The 26,112-nt window shown below is 37.6% G+C and overlaps 1 protein-coding gene across 4 annotated transcripts; it reads right to left on the bottom strand.

Moving 5' to 3' along the window:
• HEPACAM2 (HEPACAM family member 2) lies at positions 1 to 26,112 on the bottom strand. Of its 4 annotated transcripts, XM_051802178.1 has the most exons (11): positions 25,842 to 26,111; positions 20,957 to 21,307; positions 19,863 to 20,147; positions 13,740 to 14,036; positions 10,900 to 11,025; positions 10,793 to 10,817; positions 10,632 to 10,669; positions 9,241 to 9,314; positions 5,622 to 5,734; positions 4,737 to 4,755; positions 2 to 2,727 (listed from the first exon to the last, which is right to left on the bottom strand). In XM_051802178.1, exons 1-11 carry the CDS (start codon positions 25,909 to 25,911, stop codon positions 2,665 to 2,667), a joined length of 1,461 nt encoding a protein of 486 aa, XP_051658138.1. In that variant the 5' UTR covers positions 25,912 to 26,111; the 3' UTR covers positions 2 to 2,664. The 4 variants fall into 4 exon arrangements, with proteins under 4 accessions (XP_051658137.1, XP_051658138.1, XP_051658135.1 ...); XM_051802175.1 differs by having other exon boundaries at positions 10,632 to 10,817; positions 25,842 to 26,112; XM_051802177.1 differs by lacking the exon at positions 4,737 to 4,755 and having other exon boundaries at positions 1 to 2,727; positions 10,632 to 10,817; positions 25,842 to 26,112.

Raw genomic sequence — 26,112 nt, 5'->3', positions numbered from 1 at the left:
CAATATGAAAAGGCTGCCTTTTTCATCCATTAAAATTACATGACATTTCAGAATTTGTTTTTTCTCCATAGTTTATTGTTTTTATACCTCCACCAAAAGTATTTCTCCATGAAAAGTAGCTCAATGCACTGTGCAGATTTTGGAAGAACAGTAAAGAATGAGCACAGTTTGAACAGGAGTTTAAACCACCAATAGATGTTTGGTTAACAGCTAGTAACACACAAGATGCAGTGAAAGAAAAAGAGATGAGAACAATATAATAACAGCAGAAGGCAACTTGCCTGTGTTTGCTTTCTGTCCCTTGCAATAACATAATTCTATTTGCAGAGTTGGTTCTGCTGCCATGGTTAGTAGAATTATTTAACCCAGACAATGAATATTTCTTCTTTCTATAAAGAAATAAATTTCCCTACCAGTTGAGTTTTTCTCTGTAAATTTTGGTTGTAAGTGAAGAGTGAGAATGTGGAAGTGGAGAGTGAGAATGTGGCAACCATGACCTGCATACAGAACCCCCGGGGAACAATTTACTTTCAACAGGCAGATTTTTGTTTCTTATCTACCAACCTAATGCTATGTGACCTTTCCAGTGAAAATGCATAGCCATAAATGGACCCACAGAACTATTAGGCATTATGTGATGCATAAACAAAATTATTTTATTAAAATTACAGGTATTTTTACAGGTATTTTGCAGAAGTTTGATAGACTGTTAGGGTGGACTTTTGTCTTGGATTGCTGAGGTCATCTCGCATTATTGACAAATGGCTTAATCCAAAACAGCTTGCTGATCCATTATCAAGACACATACACAGATTCTGAAACAAAATGTTTGGGGAAACTTAAAATGCACTTAGGCATGGGCCTAAGTGAGCTTAAAAGCATGCAGAACAGAACTGATATTGAACCAATTCTTTTTATTTTCATCAGAAAAACTTAGAAAAATGTATACTACTGTCAGTTTTAAATACAAAGGCTCTAGAGATGCAGAAACAGTAATTTTTTTTTTAATCCATTTGCACTTGCTGCCCTGTGGCCCTGCAGTGACATTATATGTCTGAGATGGTCTGGATGGAATGGTCTCAAGAAATCTGTATGCTCATTTCAGAGCACTCCATCAAGAAAAGAAAAAGAAGCAGAAACTCAGACTTCGCACATCCCAAAGGGCTGTCTCAACGTGAAACACACAGATGAAGTCAGCTTTAAATGAACAATGGGGGAATTTGTGGGGAACCCCCTGAGTTCCTAAATAAGTCCTTTGGGACAACTTCAGTACTTTAGAATTTTGCCCAAATGTTTATGCTTACAGCCTCTGCCTGATGCCTTCATGTCAGAGGGTTATTTCTTAGGGAGCAAATCTGGTGACTACATTCTTTTAGATTACGTCAGTATTTCTTGCATATTTGGGCTGCATCAGCTGCCTCTGTGAAATGCCAAATCCTATTTTCCTCACATGCAACGGTGAAGATGTCCTTTTCCCTTTTTTCAGCATCACAAGATCAGAATATTCACTGAAAACTGTGTTATTTTTCCTTGTGTTTTAAAGATGGAGACAGGAAGAATGTTTACTAAATGCATATTAGGGAGGTACTTTAAATGAGTGGAAATAATTTTTCATAAACAAGAGTGCTTTAAATAATCCCATTCAGCCTGTCTTAAAGGATGGAGACACTGTATGCTTTCTCATTACTCACACTAATGATTTCCCACACAATTAGCTGTTACTGAAGTATCCTTTTTTTTTCCCTGCAGATTAATTCAGTTCATAATTCCCCTTTTCCCTGGCTGCAGCCAACTGACACCATCTAATAGCTGACTCTGAGGAAATAATAGTGAATTTTTCTGCAGGATTCAGATGCCTGCTAACAGAAGCTTCTGGAAGAGTATTCCTCTATTTGTGAAGGTACTTGTAGCACACTGTTTAAACAGAGTAAGATCGGATTCATTTGCACTGGAGAATTACCATTTTAATACACAAATAGCCTGAACATTCTGCAGCTTTAAGAAATAACTTGAATATTACTTGCTCTCCTAGTCAATGAGAAACATGCTCTTCAGCAGAAAATAGAAAAACAGTTAAAATGCAAAGGAAACAGAATTTAATGAGAACACATTATTTTGAATAATATACATATGTACATTTTTAAATTCTAACTGCCTGACAGATCAGCTTCTATGTTTGTAAATTAAAATACAGTGTCACATTAAATGAGTTAAAAGACTTTATTTTAAACCTCAAATGTATTTTGCAATCTGTCATATTGCATTTATTACTTTTCATGGCAGTATTCTTGTAAAAGTCAACACCAATGAAAAACTCTCATATGCGATTTTTGCCATTTTTTAATAAAACAAGTGAGGGTGGCATCTTGGGCCTGATTTCTTCTTGTGCCTCTACTGATTATTTTACTAAAATCTATAGGTTTTATACTGCATTTTTAAAGCTGTCTCTTTGTCTTTTCTGTTCACCAATAAAGAAAAGAAATTAATGAAAAATACGTGTATTTTTCAGGGAATTATTACTTTAAAAAAGAAAAAATTAAGAAATGGGCAGTTTGGAGCACCCCAAGGAAAGGGACTGTCAGTCTGAAGAAAAATTGCTATTTCAAGCAAACGTGGCACAAGCCTTTGCCATTCTTGGAGTTGTTGGCATTTCCTTTCAGTATGTTATAAAGAAAAAGAAGTACTTGTAGATGCTTTGATTTCCTGTTCCCATGTCTTCATATACATCTAGGAAAGAACATATATATAGATATATATAACAGTTGTCCACAATGCTGCCTTTCTTTTCTTTAGAAAAAACACTGTTGTAAACATGTAAACAAACCAGCAGTTCTAATTACAGAAGTAAAACAGTTCTTCAGCCTGCTCTTGGGGCACATTTGCAACCCATTGACTGAATCTTCAGTATGCATAATATGTCTAATATTTAAAAGACAAGACAGATTTGAGACATAGATAATATAATTGCTAATATGGCACCCTGCATTGCTGCTCTTTCAGGACAGATATTTCAAGCTGCTCATGCATTACCAACAATAATGTATTGGAGCACTTGCTAAAGGGTGGTGGTAATGGTGGGCTGAGTCAGTGCAGTCCACAGTACAAACCCTGTGCTGAAATGCCTGGCAAGACTTTGCATCCTCACTGCTCTTCAGCAGCTGGCAGAGCAGAAATCTGTGAAATGATTAAGTCTTGATCTGAGAGAAACACTGTGGATCAGAGGAGAGGGAGATGATGTAAAATTATCTTCATTTGGAGTGAAAATGAAAACCAAGTTACAGAGAGTTTCTGTTATCAGAACAGTTGAGGGTTGTCAGTGTTTATCTGTAAAAGCTGGCTAAATCTCTAGCTCATTAGCATTTACAGCCACTTTCATATTTCTTTCATATGTGGAAGAGCCTGTTGTACTGTTTGTCACACAATTTATATTTTGCTGAAAAAAATGTGCAAAAAATGTCATAAAACCCCCAAACCAACATGGCTTAAAAGAGTCTTAATGAAATACTTGAGTATGTGACAGTCCTGTAACTCCCACTGACTGTGGAGAGATGGAGCAGAACAGTTTCCTCAAAATCTGACTTTGAGTTTTCCATTTGATTCTTTTGAGGAGCAGAGGAGGTGAATCTGCAAAAGACTGTTGTGAACAGCAACTAATGTGAACACATGAATATAAAACTTTGCACAGCCAGCTATCATCTCACCTCATGTTTCAACTGCAATTAGGTTATGAGTACAGCAGTCCAAACCCAAGAGAGTTGAAGAGTTTAATTATTTTTTAGCGGTATTTTTACCTTTTAAGAGCTGATGTGCATTTAAAATTTTGTAACTGTTTAGTGTGTCAAAGGCATAAGTGCATGTGTGGATAAAAGGATAAAAATGCTGATAAAAGCACAAAGAAAAGTGGAAGGGAAAAGCTATTCCCAGGTGTTAGGCATTGGCTAGTCTGTGAATGTGCTTGTACTCTCATTGGGATTTCTAAGAGCAAGAGAGAGAACACCAGCTAATGCTGGTGAAGTTACACTCAAGAGAGGATTTGAAGGATTTTCAGACTGCAAATCTGAGAATGAAACATTGCCTTTGACTTTTCTTTGCACATTTATTTTAATACATTTATGAAATTACAGCAGTTCCAGTTGGAAGCACTGGGAATAAGAGCAAAATGATCAGTTTACTAATAAAACTGTTTGGCTCCCATATCTGTTCTTTTTGTTTTGTACAAAGAGAGATTCCTGCCATAAGCAGAGCACAATCAAGTTTTGTACCATTTTTCTCATGAATATTGCTGATTATTGTACAGATGGCTGCATACCAAGTCTGTGGGATTCATCCATAAGCAATCATTACTTTGCACTACAGGAGTTTGCAATTACTTTCCCAGCTTTATTCCCTGTTCTGTGGTGTTTTGTTTTTCCCTTATACTGAATGCTGAAGCATCCTGCTGTAAGCACCAGTGTTCACTGTTGTCCTTATTTATTTATGACTCAGAGTGTTCCTTCTCAGCAGGTCAGGAATTGGAAAATTCATGAACATGGTCTTTCTAATCTGAGTAGTTTACCCACTATCATGCTTAGCAGATTTTGTGTTATTAGTGAAAATTTTGTTCCTATGTTTCTTTTTTAAAATATGAAATATGAAAAGAGCAGCAAAACAGGTTTATGCAAATTAGTTCTTTACAACTACAGAATATGCTTTGCGAAGTTTGAGTTGAAATCTGAACTGTCACAAAGTTAAGTTACCTTTTTGTTGCATTTATTCCTTTTTTCAGAGGGGTCACGTATCAGTGAGAGAATTGAGAAGGAAGACATGTAGGAGGGAAGAATAAAAAAATATGTACTTTATGAATGCTATTTTGTACATCTGGCTTTAAAAATCATCTTAGGGTTCGAAGTGAAAAATGCCAAGCAGAACAAAAGCATAATTAGTAATTCATTGTTGCTTTCTCACAACTTGTTTTTACAACCATGGCTGTATGTTTGCATATGTAATTTGGACACACAGTTGAAGATAAAACTGGCACAAAATTTTTTGTACTGTAAGTACAGCATGCTAATGCAGTCACATAAACAATGTGATTATTAAGCCAACTGACTACTATATGGGTAAGAGTGTGTATTTTTCTTTTCAACCGAAAAAGAAATAGAACACATCATAAAAAAATGGACAATGTGATATAATAGGCTTGTTATCAAATAAAGTCTTGTGTCCTGTTCTTAATTTGTAAGAAAGACTTTCAATATTCACAAAAGATTTATGGCAGCTATACTGCAATTACAGAAACTTTACAGTGTATCCACTCTTCTTATGCCAAGAAGCGCTGCACAGCAGGTGACTTGAACAAAACCAGGTCTACCAGACGCTAACCACATAAGAACAACATGCTGTGGCCTTCCTGGTGTTTAACTCAGCAAAAGTGTTTCTGTGGAGTTCCCAGACAAGGTACTGCAGAACAAAATTCTTTTGCTCTAAAGACAAAGGTGGAGGAACTGGTGTAGCTTTTACCTGTTTTCCTTCCTTACCGCTCTCAATGGAATCAAATAACAGCTACCAAAATTTAAATTGTTCCAGATGCTGAAGTTTTTGCCTTTGAGCTACCACATGAGTGAACGCAGCCTTTAACTTACTGTTGGTGGTCTTGTTGCGGCTGGTCAGGAACATGCTGAATAACTTCATAAACCGTATTAAGCATATCCTGGCCTGGGACAAAGTCAGAGCCAGGAACAGCTTGACTTGAAACCTAAAAGTAGCAAAGTGTATTCCTACTGTAAGTAAAAATAGGAAAAGATTTAACAGAAATTAGACTGATAATGTAACTTGTCTTTTTTTTAACTTTTCATCAATGTTTTGTGTGGCTTGAACAGGTCGTGTCTATTAGTTTACATTTCATTTTGGGTAAGTATTCATCACATTTATAATAAGGCAAGTAATAGTTTTAAATTCAGTTAGCACCTTAGAAGATTTAGGATGCAACTTCTGCATTTAATATAGCAAGTACTTTATATTAACATACCGCAAGTCAAGAAAGAAACATTCAATAAAGAGAGAGCAGAAGAACAGACAGTAAAAAAGGAGAAAATATTCAGGGCATGGGTTCAGCATAAAACTCCCACTAGCATGTCAAAGACAGAGAAGTGCAAAGAATTTCCATAAATGAAGTAATAATGAAATTGTTCAATATCTTTAGTATATTAATCTGATCTTATGTCAACACAACAGACATACCTAGACTCCCCAACCATAAGAAATTCCCAGTCTTTCTGGCTATACCCTACCTCCAGCTCTTCATTATCTCCACTTTCTTATTTTTCCCTTTCTCTACTAACCAAAATCATAGAATCATAGAATCATAAAATCAGCCGAGTTGGAAGGGACCTCCGAGATCATCAAGTCCAACCCTTGATCCAACACCACTGTGTTAGACCATGGCACTAAGTGCCACATCCAGTCTCATCTTAAGAACCTCCAGGGACAGTGAATCCACCACTTCCCTGGGCAGCCCATTCCAAGGCCTGATTACCCTCTCTGTAAAGAATTTCTTCCTAATATCCAACCTAAACCTCCCCTGGCACAGCTTAAGACCATGCCCTCTTGTCTTACTGATAGATGCCTGGGAGAAGAGACCAACCCCCACCTGGCTACAACCTCCTTTCAGGGAGTTGTAGAGAGTGATGAGGTCTCCCCTGAGCATCCTCTTCTCCAGGCTAAACAACCCCAGTTCCCTCAGCCTCTCTTCATAGGATTTGTGCTCAAGTCCCTTCACCAGCCTCGTTGCTCTTCTCTGGATCTGCTCCAGCACCTCAATATCCTTCCTGAGCTGAGGGGCCCAGAACTGGACACAGTACTCCAGGTGTGGCCTCACCACTGTCGAGTACAGGGGAAGAATCACTTCCCTGGTCCTGCTGGCCACACTTTTCCTGATCCAGGCCAGGATGCCATTGGCCTTCTTGGCCACCTGGGCACACTGCTGGCTCATGTTCAGCTTCCTGTTGATCCAAACTCCCAGGTCCCTTTCTGCCTGGCTGCTCTCCAGCCACTCTGTGCCCAGCCTGTAGTGCTGCATGGGGTTGTTGTGGCCAAAGTGCAGGACCCGGCACTTGGCCTTGTTGAACCTCATCCCATTGGAATCAGCCCAACTCTCCAGCCTGTCCAGGTGCCTCTGCAGAGCCCTCCTGCCTTCCAGCTGATCGACACTCCCCCCAACTCAGTGTCATCTGCAAATTTGCTCATGGTGGACTCAATCTCTTCATCTAAATCATCAATAAAGATATTAAAAAAAACTGGGTCCAACACTGATCCCTGGGGGACACCACTAGTGACCGGGTGCCAACTGGATGCAGCACCGTTCCCCACCACTCTCTGGGCCCGGCCCTCCAGCCAGTTCCTACCCCAGCACAGAGTGCCCCTATCCAAGCCCTGGGCTGCCAGTTTTTTCAGGAGTATGCTGTGGGAGATGGTGTCAAAGGCTTTGCTGAAGGCCATGTAGACAACATCCACAGCCTTCCCCTCATCCACCAGGCAGGTCACCTGATCATAAAAGGAGATCAGGTTGGTCAGACAGGACCTGCCCTTCGTAAACCCGTGTTGGCTGGGTCTGATCCCTTGTCCATTCTGTAGGTGCTGTGTGATTGCACTGAGAATGATCTGCTCCATAACCTTGCCAGGCATTGAGGTCAGGCTGACAGTGGATCAAATCAGTGAATGAGTGGATCAAATGCCGACTTTATCTGCAATACTACAAATCTGAGTAACTGAACATAAACCAGAGGAGTTTCTCCTTGAAATTTTACTGAAAATTATTATAGATTTCTTTGCTTGTACATCCATTCTGTTGTCCTTGTCACTAGTCTCTCCCTTCTGACCTACCAAGGCCCTGATTCTTGCAGAATTGTGATATGATCAGCCTAAGGGATATAGAATCATAGAAGGTTTGGGTTGGAAGGGACCTTAAAGATCATCTACCTGCAACCCCTCTCCTGCCATGGGCAGGGACATCTTTCACTAGACCAGGTTGCTCAAAGTCCAACCTGACTTTGAACACTTCCAGTTATGGGACATTCACAACTGAGGCAACCTGTTCCAATGCCTCACCACCCTCACAGTACATAATTTATTCCTAATACATAATCTAAATATACCCTCTTCAGTATAATATCACAGTGTACTGAAGGCTGTAATCATTTAGGGCCTGATCTCTAAATTAATAAGCCTCTCATTGTCACAAACTGTCACAGATACAGTTCAGTTCCTCTGTTTTCTAAGAGCCTTTTATCTCTGCTGCTGTAAAAGTCTGTCCTCTCCACTAACATTTATGATAGCACTCTAGCCCTATAAATGTATATTTCAATCATCCAACTCCATCAGAGAATTTATTAGTCTATGACTGGTTTTTTCCTAATACATCATGTATTGTGAGTACTAATCATAATAACAAAATAGGTGTGACAATGTGACCCTGTAACCATGCTTTGAGAGCTCTCCCTTACCTGAACATATTGATACTCTCAAAAGGCACAACATTCTATTGCCAGAAATTTTCTCTAGCGTGGGGAAGTCGCTCTTCCGCTTCCTCCCAATTTCACTCTGTTGTCCCTAAATTTTGTGGTCCTGTTTCTGATTTTTTCTTGGTCCTTTTAAACAACATTCAGAATCATCTCCAACTACTATATAGTAATCTCAGCAAAGACACAATGCATAGAAGCAGCAAATGCAGTAGGATTTTTTTCTGCTAGCAAAATTCCTTTGCTTGTCCTGCTCTACAATACATGAAGCTAAACAAATAGGTTTTTGTGAAATACAGTTGAGATTTGGCTTACATATTTTTTTACAATGAAAATTTTAAATACCTCCCTGAGACTTTTCTGCACTGACAGAGTTGCATTTTGCATGAGCAGCAATATTAGGGTCAAGGGACAAAATGGCATCACAATAGTTACTTGTGTGACACAAGTGGTTCAGTGTTACCTAACACTACTAATATTCTTTTAATATAGGGTAGTTGAATGGAGATTCCTGTCTTTAGAGCTTGGTTATTCCTTACTGCACCATGCTGATACAAAGTACTGAACTAGTAATGCAGTAAAGAAAGAGTAAATACTGGGCAAACAATAGCCATGAATATAGTGTCATACAGACATCTGTAAAAAGCAACAAGAAGTAAACCTATGGAAGGATTCTAGTACAGATATTTAGCACACCTTAAGAAATAGATGAGGAACCATCTGCTTATGATATAAAAGCACATACCCTAGAACCACTGGCAAGATCAGGAAAAGCGACAAACTCATATATCCCAAAATCATCTGAAGCACTTTCATGTCCTAAAGTTAGAACAGACAAACATGAAAAAAAAGGATCAAGATGTAATATGAACCTGGAAAATAATGGTTGGCAAAGTATTTTGGCCTAATTTTTAAAACATCTGAATACTGTTTATGTGATCTGATTTAAACTACTTCCCTGCCAAGCTCTTAAACTGGTGTAGACTGAGGAAGGGCAGCTGCACAGCTGGTGTGCACAGTGCTTGGTGATCTCCAACATCTTGGACCAAGTGAGGGGCATCTTGCTAACCTTAGTTTTGGTAGAGCCATTGGTACTGTCTTTGCTGGAAGGCTAAAGTGACAAATTTACTTTCATTTCCCATAGAAAAGAGGCCCAATCCATAAACTCTGCACATCTACACTGCAGTGAGGCAGTACCACCTGAATCTTTTACAATGCTGACAATAATAAAAGGAAACATGATACTAATAGGTGCCAAATTATTATTTGGGATGCCAGGTACAGCTTGTATTTAGATGTAGTTAACAGCTGCTAGTTAGGCGTAGTTAGTCTCTTTCTCTACCCTCCCACTGTCCAGGACATTGGAGACTCTCAGCTGTCTCTTGGGCATCACTCCACAGCAAAGACTGCAGCACCAACAACAATGTTGAGATCCTGTCCTCTGATATCACTTGTTTGGGTGAAGGGCTCTCTGTGCTCAAGTGAAATTCTTACCTTCCTAAGATTTGTATAGTTCCCTATTCTCATGCATGTAGCAGTTTACAGTCTGCTCTGACACTCTGGTAGAAAGGGATGGGAATAAAAGTGCTACCCTTCCAAAGGATGGCTGGTCTCCATATCCTGCCCAGGATCATGTGGGAAGGATTGTGGAGGGAAAAGAGAAAGTGAAAAAAACCACTCTGGGTCCTGATGACAGAGAGAAAGGTAGTACAGAATATGGTAGAAGGTTAAATATATACACTGTAATATCATGTTATTATCTCATGATTTTGTAACAATTGGTGCCATGAACATCTGTAATTGTGATCCTCCCATGGTGTATCTCCTCTTACTGCTATCCCAGAATGACAATAATTTATGTCATATGGTGAGAGCAGTGGGATACAGATGACTCTAACCTCAAAATACTGAGATTAACAGCTAGAATTCAAGCCAATAGGGTACATACTGCTGTGAAATCCAGGCATGAGCTAAATCTATGCTGACTTGTCATTTTGGTCCTAAGCTAACATAGAGGTGTGCAACTCAAGTTAAAAACACACTTCCCTTCCTTGTCTTCTTTCTTTTTTATGTGGAGATTTTTTTTTTCAGGAAAGGATTTTGACCTTATGCTCATATTTCTTTTATTAGCATTACCTGAAAATGCCTGTGCCTTTCTGTAATCGGCCTCTGGCCTAGAAAACATAAACATGTTTCTCAGTTTGACGTCACAAGTCAAGGAAAGAAAATTAATATGATAAAATACAATTCTCTTGATAGAAAGGACTTCAAGACCTAAGAATGATTTATTTTTGTACCTGCTTTGCAGCTTCTGTTGTATCACTGAAAAGAAGAAGAAAAAAAATTATTCCTTTTGCTCTGACGATTCAAAAGAACAACTGGACTGTGCCTAACATTTACATACCTTTATATGGCTGATATCTTTTCCACAGGAATAAAAAAGTCATAGCTAGGATCAAAAATAACGAAATTCCTGTTATTACTGCAAGTGAAGATAAAGATTTTCCCTTCTGGGCCAGCTTTTCCAACCCTGTGACAAAGAAGATGAATAGTGTATTTAGTTTCTTGTTCTCTACAATGTGCTACAATGACACTGAAAAATACATCTTTTGAAATTACTTTGAAGCTAGTAAAGCTGCATAGAGATACAAAACAGGTACAAAATTTGGGTTCTTGTGAATTGGTAATATTTACTTTTCCCCACAAATCTTCAACTAAGAAAGCAATGATACGCATATCAAAAACAAGTCCAGAAGAAGGTTGGTACCTAGAGTTAAATGAAGGTTAGTTAATATAATCCACAAATCACAGCATCACAAAAAGTAGGATTGTATTCTAACTTTAGGCATAGAGACACTGAACTACCAAGAAACTGGGTGACAAGTGAGCAGGTTGTGTTAGATGGGAGGGAAATCCTCTAAGTGGTAGGAGCTGTAGAGTAGGAGGGGATAAAAGAACCATTATACTTTTTATCAAGATTTTCAGATCACTGACGGTCTGGTTGTTTATCAAACCCCATCAAAACCCAATAAATTATGTTTGTTTGAATTCATGTCTAAATATATCTAAAATATTTCTTTCCCTTGCTCAGATCTTTTGCTGGGATATGCATTAGCAGCAGTTTGCCAGCAGGATTTACTGATACAACACAAATACAAATTGCCTAAAATTACATATTCAAAAGCACATGGAAAACATTTGCAGTGAATTTTGGAAAGACAGGAACGTGATAGGAAGTGCCAGACATAGTTGCTTGTGCACCCTTAATCTCCACCTTTGCTCTGAACTGTGCAGAATTCTCATAATTGATGGCCATGTCACAATCCGTATATGTAAATTAATGGTGCATATTTGTCAGTGCCAGCTTTATAAGTACAATTCAAATGTGTACTATTTAGCTGGATGTATTTCCTGTACTTGATGAACTCCTGTGCAGAGAGCTAGAATTGTTTACATCTACTTACATCTCTATTGTACACTGTCATTGTGCTGGCTGCATGTGCAGTGGTTATCATGAAGATTAAATATGAGGATTTAGAACTAGATGTGTCCTGAAGATAAGGGAAAATAAATCACTCCAATTTCACCAAATTTTTTCATAGTCCTTCAATGTACTGCTTTCCTTAGGGGAAAAAAAGGCCAAATGCTGGAAAATCAGATGAGTTCTTAAAATTGTCCTTTAAAATTAATTATTTCAAATTTAGATTCAATAATCATACCAGTGCAGAAAACAAAGACATGCTCTGCATGCATTTAACACACTCAGGTTGACTCAGTTTGAGAACTGAGCAATGGCTTGTGCACATAATGAGATACCTCCTCTTATTTTGAAATCTGGTTAAAACTGGGTAAAAGCTTAGTGCAATTGTTGATATAATTGTAACTTACTGATGCAATTATTTAACAGTGCTTGATGCTTTTTTTTTTGATGATCATTTTTAGTATTAATTAGGCAGCTGTTTATAGCACCATATAGGTGAGTTTCTATCCTTTAGTTGGGAAGTTGTGTAAGGTCTTCTGAAACATCAGACTTCCTGTTGCTGCTGAAAATGGGGTTTCTGGTATTTTGAAAGGCATAGTCCAGGCTCCATATCTAGATTATGGGGATAGGGAAAAGGAATATGGAGCAACTTTCACAGTCTTTGCTTGATATGTTTATTCAGTTACAACCAGAATTTAGCCTGAGCAGCATCTCTGAGATTTAGCCTTGAGCGTGAATTCATACCTCTTGGAATCAGTCAGTGCTGCATTGCAAAGTGTGGGCTTGACATCTGGATTTAGTGCTATCTGGATAAACACTCATCAAAAAGAATATGGTTACAGAGGGGGAAAATGGCCTTTTTACATTTTTAAATACACAGGATAAAATGTTTTAATAATACGTATTAAAGTAAAATATTTGTAATTAGGAAATTTATTATTTCAAGTGCAACTTACACTTCTTAACACATATTGATGAACATCACATATATATCATAGCTTACACAAACTTCCTGGAGAAATGTCATGTTTATTTCTATTGACACAGCTCTTATTGCATTTGCTTTCACCACTAACCACAAAGTTTAGTTTTCAAGTGCAGTATTTTCATTGTAAAATTGCAACGCATCTTTCTTCCAGCATACTGAAAGCCATGGATTTGTGATGAATCAATAAATCATCCTGAATGATGGACATCTGCTCTCCTTGTTTATCTGACTAACAAATGGCTGAGCTCTTTGTTCTGCACAAGAGAAATTGCTTTGTTAAATTTTCTAAAGGCAATCTATTCTACCTTGTTGAACATTAATAACATACACTCCTTTATCTGAAAATACTTGTATCCATTTGTACTAATAAGAGATATCACACTTCCTCAATATCTTGTTCTTCCCTGTATGCTTCTGGAGATTTTCTGAAAAACTGCTTTGTTGCTCCTTAACACAATCTGATAGAGGAGCTGAGGTTATAGTGTAGGAGAACAGAACCTAGCAGTCAATCCAGAGATTCACAACAATGACAGTGAAATAATTTTTATGAACATCGTAATAAAACCCCACAAAACTTCAGTCTTAGTGGGCCTTGTTCGAAGTTGCGTCACACAGCGAGTAAACCCTGTATCGCAAACCTTGAATGGCCAAAAGGCCCTTTACTGCATTGTTAGCCAGACCTCAATTCTGATACATACTCTAAGAATTATCCCTTTCTATGTGGCTGACACTCCAATCAGTTATTACAGTTACAGCAATGACATTAATTTCTTACCTACAGAAGTAACCACGACTGTGAAGTGAGTTTCATCTCGTTTTCCAGTCATGTTGTTGAAAGCACGGCACATGTAATCTATTGTCTTCTGGGCCACTTTATCAGACACAACTTCCAGGTGGGGTCCATATTTGATTACATGAGTGGTGTTGTCATCCCTTCGAATCCACGAATAAGTATTTGGTGGATTTGAATCTGCTGAACAGTCAAACAGTATAACTTCTCCCATGTCAACTGTAAACACTGCCCCTATATTCAGACCTTTATCTGACTTAACTCTAAGACCATAAGGTCCATCTGCATTGAAAAAAAAGAAAAGGAAAACACAGTGAGAAAATGAAAATCAAAGTATATAATTAAACTTTAAACAGGAGCATATCTCTAAACTTAAAATTTTTAAGTTAGACTAGCCTTACCTAGAATCCATTCTAAAGGTTAGTCTAGCTTTCAGTTCAATAACTGGATCTGTACCAGGTTTAGCTCAAACTACATCCACTCGATATTGGTTTATTTGCTGTTTAAGGAAAAGGCACAGGTCTATGCATTGATCAATATGATAAAAAGAATGAAAACTGAAATCAGTTGGAAAAGCTATGAAGTAAAGGAGTATATCTTCTTCAGGGGCATATTTGATTTTTACTTCAATGCCAAATTTACTGGCATAAGTAATTTCTCTGTAAATGTAAAAGTGAATAAATTAGCCTTGGAGTATATAAACATTAATTGTAATATTTAGCAGCATAATAATTATTTAGGGAGCTATTCTACAGGTATAATATAAAGTGGAGTGGGTCTTAGATAACTTCAGAAAAAGTTTTCCATAAATGACTGCTAGAATAAACTTTAACCTTCCCCCACTTTAGTAGGCTTATACTATTCCAACAATTAAGATTTTTTTTCAAGAGTAAGTCCTTGTGCTGAAAGAAGACTGTGTTTCTGAATATAATTAGAAAAGACATATATTATCCAATAGTCATGTGTTCATTACTGAAAAAATTGAGCAGCTAGGTATTTCTAGGATAATCTTCATAGGAAAATGAGAAGGGAAACAATATATTTAAATATTATAGGAATATTTCCCATGTTATTTTTATTAGATCATTTCAGATCATGGGGCTTTTATATCTTTATATGTTAAAATGATTTTCAAGTTTTGAAAGTATAGAAATTAATGTAGAGAATATAATACTTAAAATGTGCCTTATTAAATAATTTTTTCAGTTAAAAACCCCCACAAACTAATAATTTTATTGTTGTTAATTCCCTAAGGACTTATGTGAATGATCAAAAATGCACAGACTTAATATTGACAGAGTCAAAAGAAGAAAACACCAAGAATATCTTTTTGGTAGGATCCCTGAAGTTCAGTAAAGCTGCTGACAAGTGCCTCACATACAATGGTATAGCAAAAAATGGGGACAGTACTGTGTCCACTGTAGACAATGCAATCAAGTAATATTTATACCTTCCTATGGTTGTCTGAAGAATTAAGATAATGTAGCTGGGTTTGAATGTGAAATTCCCTGCTGCATGAAGCTGCACACTGGTACATTTCAGACTCTACTTCTCACCAGGAAATGCAGGCCGATGTTAGAGCTTCCTCTAACGTACACTTCTATTTACCATCTGTCTTTTTTTATGACTCATTTATTCTTTAAGAACACACAGGCCACCTGCAGCACAAAACAGGCCATTTTTTGGTATGCCTCTGTTTTTTCTGTTTGTGAAGACTTAGACAAGAGAATGCCTACCATACATGACTTCAGTTTAGTCCACTTTTAACCAAATGTCCACATTTCACAACATGTACTTGTCAAGCTTTTTATTTTCTGTATTTATTTCCTAGTGGCAAGCTTTTTGCAGCCTCATTTTAAGGAATGGCCAACATCATGCAAAATATTTACTTGGGAAATAAAATACAGACTCACTTTAGCATGAATTAGTGCTGCTCCCACCTAGATTGCAGGGGCCACTTTGAAGAATAAAGGCATTTTTTTAAACTCTAGATGCTGGGCTGCTTCTTCTCTGCAATTCCTGAGTCACTTGCTTTATTGTCTCCAAGGGCCACTGTAATGAACCCTGTAATGAACACTTCTCTGAAGCACAGACCTATCCCAGAACAACAGCTTCTTTCAGGGGCTCGCCTTTTACAGGTGTTTACTTCCCCCCTTTTTCAGATGGGAAGGGATAAGGGATGTACTGATCTTTTTCATAAATGAAAGTAAAGACTTTCACACACTATTTATAGGCAGGAACATACTTTTTTACTTTTCAGAGCAATTTGTTGCTTCTTCCTATCCAATTTTCCTTTCTTAGAATTAGCTTTTATTTTTACTGATAATATAACCTTTGATATGTGTAAACAGAGACTAATGGTAAGAATAGCTGACTGGTGGGTGATTTGCCACATTTGCAAAAGAATCAGAACTGAGTTCTGATACTGTTTTATCAGTAACAGTGCAGCATAGAAAGGTAACACTGACAACATGACTACACTTTTTTATGAAAGCTGCAAATTGAAAGAAACCATTATAAAAACATTGATGCACACTGGCTGGGGAAGTATGTTTGAAAAAAATAGAGAGAGGTTTCCTTAAGAAACAGTCAAATCTTGGCAAAATCTGAAAAGTGGCATTCCTAGCTGAAGTCAACACAAGGACTGGGTAACCCTTCTGCTTCACCTGGCTCAGTTTTTTGCCTCACCGAGATCCCTAAACACGAGGTAGCTGACAGCTGACACAGCTTCAAGGATGATCCTGAAAAGCAGGTAATTAACCATCTCTGCTCTAATAGTAAATATATTCCAGCTTTGGGAAGTCCCAAGGAAGAAAATCCCACTTAGCTTGTTAAGTTCAACTCCATGAATACAGTACAACAGTTTCTGCTGCAGCCTCTAGGACAACAGCTTTTTCCACTCTTGAAATCATTAGTTTCTGGGTCAGACTACTACAGTAGCCATGTTCAGGGGTGCATTATCATCATAGCTAATGGAGAAGCAGAATAATACTAATAAGAAATGAAATAAAAACCTAATTTGATACTTAGTAAAAAACCACGGTGACAGCCTTCATGGGTCCCTCAGCTCTATGTCTCCTTTCCAGTATTGTTTTCAACATGCCTTTTGTCTCAGTAAAAACAGTTAACTAAATGACTTGTAAAATAATAAATCATCCTTTCTGAGTAACAATTTACTGCTCTATGGGAATATTTCCAATTGCTCCTATCACCATGAGACTGTTACAGTTTCCAAGCAGATGGCAGGTATTTACCGTGAGTGACCTTTTCTTTATCACCTCCAGTAACTCCCCCGCAGCAATGACATATGGCACAGGGAGAGATCCCAGAGCCTGTTCTGGATTGTTATTGACAACTGGGAGCTGGGAGACAAACTACCTCTGCAGGCAGAGGTTGAACCAAAATAAGTGACTTCATACAGCTCAGGAAATAAGACCTCAATCCCCATCACTGACTCGGATACAGACAGCAGCAAATGTATTGCAGTCTTTCAGCATTGCATTGTTTTAACATTTTTTTTCAGATCTTACATTACGCACAAAGCAAACCCTCAGTTCTGATGAATTACAAAGGACATTCTGAAAATGCAAATACTTACAATGCTATTTACACATATGGAGAAAAACTTAATCTCAAAGTTTTTGATATATACTAATCTTTTGAGCTGCATATCCCAACCACTCAAACAGCAAAATGTTCTAGAAAAGTGGACATTGAAGTAACTTTGACATTTTAAAATTCTGATAAACAATAGGTCAAAAATAGGTTTCCAGTTTAGAGCTTGGGAAGATTTTTCAAATTTGCTGTGATGTAGTTGAGTGAGGAAGAAGGAAGGAAGCAGTACTAGGGCTGAGACTGAAGGTCAGTGTAAGTGTCCCAGACACCCATCAGTGTGATCACTGCTCTGGAGCTGATCCTGTGTGCAACAGGTCAGAAATGCAAATGCCATGCAGGCTGTGCCACAAACAAAAAGAGCAGTCTGAACACCAGCAAGAGTGGTAGATATTTTTCTAGCTTGACCTGATTTTATTGCATTGAAAGAAGGCTGTTGGGCTGGATACTTACTTGTGTAAGTATTCTTTGAAAAAAGAGGTGTATAAGGCCCATTCACAGCTCATTAAAATGAAAAAAGCAATAGAGGCACTGCATTCATAAACCTTCATCTCTCACACTTAGCAATTTAAACACTTAAGTGAGCTGAGATTCTGACTGTACAAAAACAGGCATTTAAAAATGTGCTACCTTGAGGAAGAAATGTTGGGGTTTTTTTTAAATTACGGTAATGATAAATTAAAACTCCCATGGTGCTGGAGCTATTTCCTTGTAGAGTGTTTTAGCATGATTCCTCTGTTTAATGAGACAGAAGCTCAATTCACATCTGCCCTGTTCGGGACTCTTTGCAGCAGCTTCTTCATCTTCATGTCTGCATTGCTGTCAATTTTATAAGGTCTGCATTAGTAATCAGCTCATATATAACAATGTCCTTGTTAATCTTTGCTAATTTAGGCAATCTTTTTCTGTACAGTGCAGTGTAGAGATCCCGGACGCACGCTTTAGGTGCAAGTCACACCCTTATCTAATTCTTCCAAGTTATAATTAAAAAGAAATAAGTAGAAGAATGAAAGAGGTGAAAGGAGGAGAAGAAAAATATGACAGTAAGAGGTGTAGGTTCTGAATTTGTTGGTAGTGCAATCATAACAAGTCTAGGGCATATGCTGCCTACCAGTTGCCGGATGACAGAGTTTGGTAAAAGCAAGAGTGAGCACTAACACTTGGCTGGACAGGAATCCTGTTCCAGACCTTGCACTGTGCCATCCACTCTGCCATTTGTTAAACTGGTTATATCTGAACAGGATTGGTGGCAAAGTAGGTCCTGACCTGTCTGATTTCAGCTCTCCACTGAGAATGACAGTTCAGCCCCTGAGGACATGAGTAGAGGTCACGTGTAGCATGTGCTACTTGCAAATCCTGGACGCACAGGGAAAAATGAGTGCCCATTCTAAGATTTATACTACAAATTGTTGAATACTGATTAAATTAATTCATGAACTCAATCTATGTTCACAGTTAGTTTCTCGGGTGCCTCCATTTCCAGTCAAAATATATGGCTACCTTATGGTTTATTCTTCTGGTAACACTGGTCTTTATGCAACTCTTCTTTCTCCCTCCTGTTTCCCGTTTGATGTGGAAAGCAAACAGTCTCTTCAGCTCTAGTTTTGCTAAGCCTGACAGTTCTCTGGATCTCTTCCCCATTTCTTTATTTTCTGTTTCTTTCCAGTTTGAGATCAGTGCTCTAGGAGCTGCAGAGACTGCACACAGCATTCTACATGGGGGCTGACTTTCTATGTGCCATTAGTATTCTATTGTTTCCTTGTTGGAAATCCTTTGCCCATCACCGTAGAATTATATATGTCTTTCTCATGCATGAATCACACTGCTAGTTCACAAAAATCTTGTGATAGCTCAATCATCCAGGCTCACTGTCTTGATTATTTCCCAATAGATCTCAATCTCACCAGCAGAAGTTCATGTTTTTTATTCCCTAAAAGGCCGTGCCCATTTAGTTTTTACTAGCAAATTTCATACCAGTTCTACTACTGTGTTTTAGTTATTCAGTCCTCCTATTTAATGTCACAGATTAACTTCATTGAGATATTCCCAATCTTTATGCTGGTGCCATTACTGGAAGTATTAAACAGGACTGGACTCCAAATGATCTTGAAGAAACCGACCAACACCAGTCCTTCAGCCTGGTACTTTCTGTGCTTAGCTTTTTGACACTGTTTGGCACCTCCATTTTTAACAATATTTACATGTGTAACCATCTGATTATTTTTTTTTCCTTTAAGTCCCATCACCTCCAGATCTCAAGATGTCTATGGAATTCTTATTTGAATTCTGCAGTTGAGACTGAGCTTCACAACCACATAACACTGAGTAACTTGATTATCCTGTCGTCAGTTAGAGCTATTACAAACAAGCTCATTTGGAATGCAAACTCACATATAATGTTGACTCAACTGTTTTCTGCCCATTTCCATAGTTAGAGGCACTCTTTCCAGCCAGATCATTCATACTAAGGTAGTAATGAATATTTCATATACTCACAATATATGGTTGGTGCAATTATCTCACTTTCCATTGCACTGACAGGGTTAGATACTAGACAGCTGTAATTCCCAATGTCTTCTTTTACAACAGGAACAATTAGAAGTGTAGCATTGTTTGATGAAAAGGTATAATTAGGGCCAGCATGGAGACGCTTCCCATTTTTCATCCACTGGTAAGTTACCCTTGTACCTTTACCCAGAATACATTTTAGGGTAATATTTCCTACATATTCCACTACCCCTGAAGATGGTTCAGTATGTACAGTTGGCTTTGTGACTGGAACTGTAAAATAAAGAGATAGGAGTTGTTAAAGTGACAAGCCACTATATCACAGTCTTCATTGTCAAGATGATTCAAATAGCAGTCATCATTCTCACTGGAAATTACTCATACTCCAAATTTTATCTATTAAATGTGGTTAAAGGTTAAAAAAGAAAGCCATACTCTCAGCTGGTGACTGCAAGAATTGTTACAGTACTTGAATAAAACCAGACTGTTTAGGTTACTGGTAATAAGATAAAGGCTGCAGTGAGGTATACCACAGCCTCCAGCTCTTGCCTCACATACAAATCACTGAGGCCATAGAAATGAAAAGAGCACAAAGCATGACACTGCCCACGATGTATGACTTCTCAGTATGACTGCCCACAGCTTTGCCCACACTGGGCACCACTGGGTGATCCAGTCGTGAGGATGGCTGCAAACTGGGATGGGTTTGTCAGTTAAATGGCAGCTACAACTCTGTCACCTCAAGATGTCATTCATCTCATTCTTCCAAGCCCAACAGTTACAGGGCTCTCTCTGTGTAATCCATAAATTACAGTAGCCTCTTGTCATTCTCTTATATAATTCTACCTCTTCAGTTTTTTACTTATGATACAGAAACATCAGTCAATATATTAATTTTGTTTAAAGATGACATATTTTATCATTCCCTTCAGTAGCAGTACAAAACAACATAACTTGTTAGAATTTATTAATGTATGGTTGCATTAAACGATACACTATTGTAACTGGATACCAAGAACCAGTACTTCAAAACTTTTGCAATTCTATTTTCAAAATGAAGATACCATCTCTTACTAACTTACCATCAACAGCTACTTGAATCTTTTGACTTGCAGCTATTGTCCCATTTCCACGGACATTGACCTTTACAATATAATTGCCCTCATCGCTGATATGCAATGGATTGATCATCAAAGATGCATTTGGTGGTACAAGGGTAAACTTGTGCTGGTATTCCAAGTCTGGAACTACTGTTTGATTTACAGAGCCAAGCAAGTATTTTGGATTACTTTGAGGCCTCTCAAAAAGCCAAATTATCTGGATTTCAGAAGCTGTAGCATTGAAATTGTAGTCAACAGTAAGATGAAGTGGCTGTCCCTCAATACCATGGATGGTATGAGATGGTACTGTCAACTTTAAGGCAGAACAAATACCTGCATAAAAATGAAAGAACAAACAAATAAACAAACCCAAACCACAACTGGAAAACCTGGAAAACTTGAATGAGAAATTCTCATAATGAAAAAACTCTCAATGTTAAAACTTACACTTTTTTGTACGGTTATAACTCAGATAATCAAGTAAGAAAGAGGCAAATGCTCATTGACCTTGGTGAAGTTGGGTCTAGCTGCAGCTTCAAAATATAAAGAAAACCAAAGGAAGGACCTTTTACTGTTGAAAGTTTGAGAAAAATGAGAAAATGTACATTTACATTAATGTATAAAATATTTTCCCTTTAAAATATTTCAAATTCCTAGGTCTTACACTCTCTAATAGTCTTGGATTGCACACTCAATTTTTAGGAATTTTTTCTAGGTTGGTTCAGCTACAGAGCAACTTCTTAGTTGCTTTGCCAGCTATATTGAGAAACTGACTGAAAATGTGACAAGCAGAACTTCCATGACTGTTTGATATAATTATATATAGTTATTATTGATGACAGCTCAGTATCTGCAAGACTAAACTTATGAAAAGCCTGCAAAAGTCAAGTATTCTGGTCTTAGGAAATTAGCAGAATTGATGTTGATATCCACAAAAGCAAATTTTTCAGCTACATGATTAATTCTGTTCTCCAAGCATTCTGTCTCTATTATGGTGCAAAAAGGCCACTCCTTGGTTAATCATTGTCTTTCCCATGTATGTTTTTTTTAATAATTTTTCACTGTGCATATTTAGAGAACATTATTAAAGGTTTAGTCTCTGGACTGAGTGATTGATTTTCACATGAACTTTTCCACAGAACTCAAAAGAACAGCAACGATGTAAGGCATATACATTATTGAACTGATTTCACAACACCATTATAATCGATGAGATTTTATAGGTGAAGAATTTAAGCCCAGAGAAAATTAACAGCAAAAATACCCACTTATTTTGGATGATCATTTTGAAATGTTAAGGACTGGATTTCCCAAAATACATATAAACATATTTTAGTATGTTCAAGATGCAATTCCTATTGACTCCAGGTTTAATTGCTCAGCTTTGAGTGCTCAGTAATGCTGAAAAGCACACTGCAAGTGCTAAGACATAACCCTAGGAAAAAAAAGGCAACCTCTCATAAGTAAGGACGTGTAAAAAAAGGGATTTAAGTAATCTGACACTGCATAAGAGCACACTGGAGACTGAGAATGCACTACCCAGGACAACATGCAATGCCTTCACCAGGCACCATCTATTCTCTTTCTGCTACTGATCATCTTTCTTTGGACCAGATGATCCTTGAGGTCCCTTCCAACCTGGGATTCTGTGATTCTTGAAAAATACCTGTAACCAAAAAGTAAATCCCCACCTGAAGCACACAGAGTACATTTCTACCTGGAAAGTGGTGTGTAGTAGGGGGAGGACAGAGGGAGCTACGTGTGAAAAATATGTGACTGTGCTATTAAAGACTGCTAAAAAATATGTGTGTAACATTTCTCAGAGGTTAATTCCCTGACAACCCTACTGCACAAACCAGATTTAAATTGCTGTTGTCCAGTTGAAAAAAAAAACAGAAAAAGAGAGTAACTTCTCAGTAGAATCTGTAATGTTGGAGATCTATTTTATATAACATATCAAATACATTTCAATTTTTATATCAACTGGAATGAAGTAAAAAACATCTCTCAAACAGAGAGTTGTTTGAGATCTGTAAATGGGAGAGTTGGGAGATCTGTAAATGACCAATTAAAAGATCTGTCCATATCCTTCCTCATTCTTTACACATGATGCTGCTCAATTTCTGGGTTTATTTAGCTATCAATAAGCGATTGTGCTGTTGGATAAGAAGCCAGTAACAGCTGCAATGTAATCATAAAATATGTAAAACAAATAATATTTCTCACAGATCTGTTTGTGCAGAAAATTAGCAAAACCCCAAAAGGTCTTGCAAGCAGCAGGGTAAGTGGGACCACCAGCATGAAAGGTAACACCATACTAGAGCAAGAAGAAGAGAATTTTGGCTGGAAAGCTTACTCTCTCTGCAGTTAAAAACTGCGGGAATAGAAACTGCAAATTAACATCACTTGATTCACAGGGAAAACTGGCTCCGTGTAACAGCTTGGAAAGACATTTTGATGTGCAGTTAAGGAAATTCTTTTAGCCAAGACCATTGGTGGTGAGGGCGGAAACTCCATTTTTCCCCTGGTGTCCCTTCAGGAGTGGCTTGTTGCTCAATCTGGCTCTGCTAGGATGATTTTGTGGACTGCCACCAGCACACAGGAACTTCTCCATGGCTGGCAGGGCAAGGGACAAGGCAGGCTGAGACTGGGCCAAGTTATTAGAAAATGGTGCTCTGTCGAAGGCAAGGGTTTTACAGGAGCACTGATGGAAGAATTCTGGTTTTTGCAGAGACCATACCTTCTGCAGTCCGGAATATTCTTTATTGAAAGGGTTATCTTCTTCACCGAAAGTGTTTTCAGGCATTGGAATGGGCTGCCCAGGGACGAGGTGGACTCACCACTATCCTTGGGGGTACTTAGAAGACACGTAGACGTTTTGATCAGATACAAGGTTGAATGGTGAAACTGGCAGTGTTAGATGATCTTAAGGGTCTTTTCCAACCTAAACGGTTCTATGATTCTCTTGTATTAGACTAGTCTTGATTTTAAATTTAAACTGAAGACCGTTTTGACTAATCCTTGAATTAATGTTAATAGCAAAATCAAGCCAATGTGCCAAACTAAATTCATATTCATCAGGCACAAATTCCATATAATTATTCCTATCCCTACAGCCTTCCAAATATGATATATTTTTCCAAGACAATGTAATTTCAGAAACTAGTTTTTGTTTAATGACCATAAGGGCTGTACCAAAATGACCTCCACTTGGAGCTCAGTGATCTGTGCTTTGCTTCCATCTCACTTTGCTATCACCAGTATTAGCAAGCACAACAGACTTGTTGACATAAAACAAGGGCTGCAGTTTTAGTTTAAATAAAAAACTATGACATAACTTTTGAGTTTATGGCATAAACTGAAACCTGCCTAGTGAGGTTTTAGCATTCTCTGAATTTAACATGCACATCTCCTTGTCAAAGTGAGTTTAGACTCTCAACTGCTTTTCACCAGTGTTCATTTAGCTCTTCAGCTCTCCAAACTCCCTGAACCCAGTGTAAAATGTCACTAGATCAGTGATACTAGTTTTTGCATTTTTTTCACTTTTTGCAAGTATGTTCATTTATGAAAAAAAATCCCAGATATAATGGACCAGGGAAGCTGTGATTTCTGTATCTCCATTTATATCAGGAAAAACTCAGGAATACTGTTCCCTGGGTTGGGATTTTTGCCCAAGAAAAAGTTCTACTGAGCTTTGTTACTGGACTTAATTTTGGCTTCTGAGGTCAATGTCTTCAGTGGGCTTTGCATCATGTCTCCAATGCACCTGGTTCTTGTCATGATATTAAGTATGAGCAGCACATTTCCCTTACTAGAAAATATATATATCTGAGTAAGGATATAAGACGAGACTTCCTGGTGAACAAATGTACTCTAAAGTACTCTGTTTGCATGACAATATCTCTAGTAGGGTTTTAATGAAAAATGTCCAATAAGGTTGTAATGTAAAGAAAACATACATTCGCTGTGTTTTTTGTCAACCAAAGATTTTTCATTTTTAAAGAAGAGATTGAATAATCTTCATATAAATCTGCAATTGTTATGAAGCAAAAACTCTTGAAAAAGTATTTAGCTCAAAATCAAGGAAACTAGATGACTTTATATAAGGTTCACAAAGAAGATAGAAAAATTCTTCTTATAGATGAAAGATTAGAGGATGCACTACACTTGTAATAGTATATATTTCCTCTGTTGACATTTACAAACCCAATTAAATATAGAAAAAGTTAATTACAGTACTTTGTAGAAATAAGTTTCTCTAACATTTGACAGGACATTCTTGTCAAAGTGCATAGAACATCTGCTTTTTATCCACTGCATGGATAACAAATTCACACTTACGAAAACTGCACCCAGATACCAAACAAAAGCACTATTACTGGGGAGACATTCTTCATTTGACTAAAAGCTTAATTGTGTTTTAAGTACATTTAAATATTATATATAAATTAATCATAATGAAATGAAAAATAATGTATCAGGACTGTCTCAACAAATTTTTAAAGCGGTATGTAACAGCTTCTGTATAAACTTTGGTTTAGAACCTCTCCAGCCTTACTTTTTAAAAAGAATGCACAATGTATATAGTACTCAATAAATGTGACTATATATATATTTAATCAATGCCCACATTTTACATATAGATTATGTATAGCACTCATTTTTGTTAGGTGCTAAAACTTGAGCTCCACTCATAAAACAGGGAGCCAGTATCTGATTTAAATGATTAAAAGCTTTTAGGCTACTTTCCTGAAACAAAACATCTGAGAACACAACAGGAATATCTTTAAATTTATAAAGATAAATCTTATAAAATCAATTTCCATTTCCACAAGGACAATCAAATATAATTTATAGTGTATCTTACCTACAAGTAGAAAATATATTCTGCACTCTAAGTCCCAAAAGAAGTTGGCTAAGGGGCTCCATGAAAGCATCCTGTCCCACACAAATGCCACCTTCTCCTCAGCACTAAGCCAGGGCTTGGACCTGCAGCTGGTTTATTTGCTAGGGAAATCAGTAATGAGTTAACAGGCCCTATCCTGTCCCCTGCCTTATGTGATTTGAATATGTGTATACAAAGAACAAAGGGAGTGGAGCACCTGTTAGATGAGCACCCATCTTCATTGCCTTCCCCG

This window comes from Manacus candei, unplaced genomic scaffold (genome assembly GCF_025592945.1).
Source record: "Manacus candei isolate 608988 ecotype Guabito, Panama unplaced genomic scaffold, ASM2559294v1 h1tg000056l, whole genome shotgun sequence".
Classification (NCBI taxonomy): domain Eukaryota; kingdom Metazoa; phylum Chordata; class Aves; order Passeriformes; family Pipridae; genus Manacus; species Manacus candei.
This window is presented reverse-complemented; position numbering and strand designations above follow the sequence as displayed.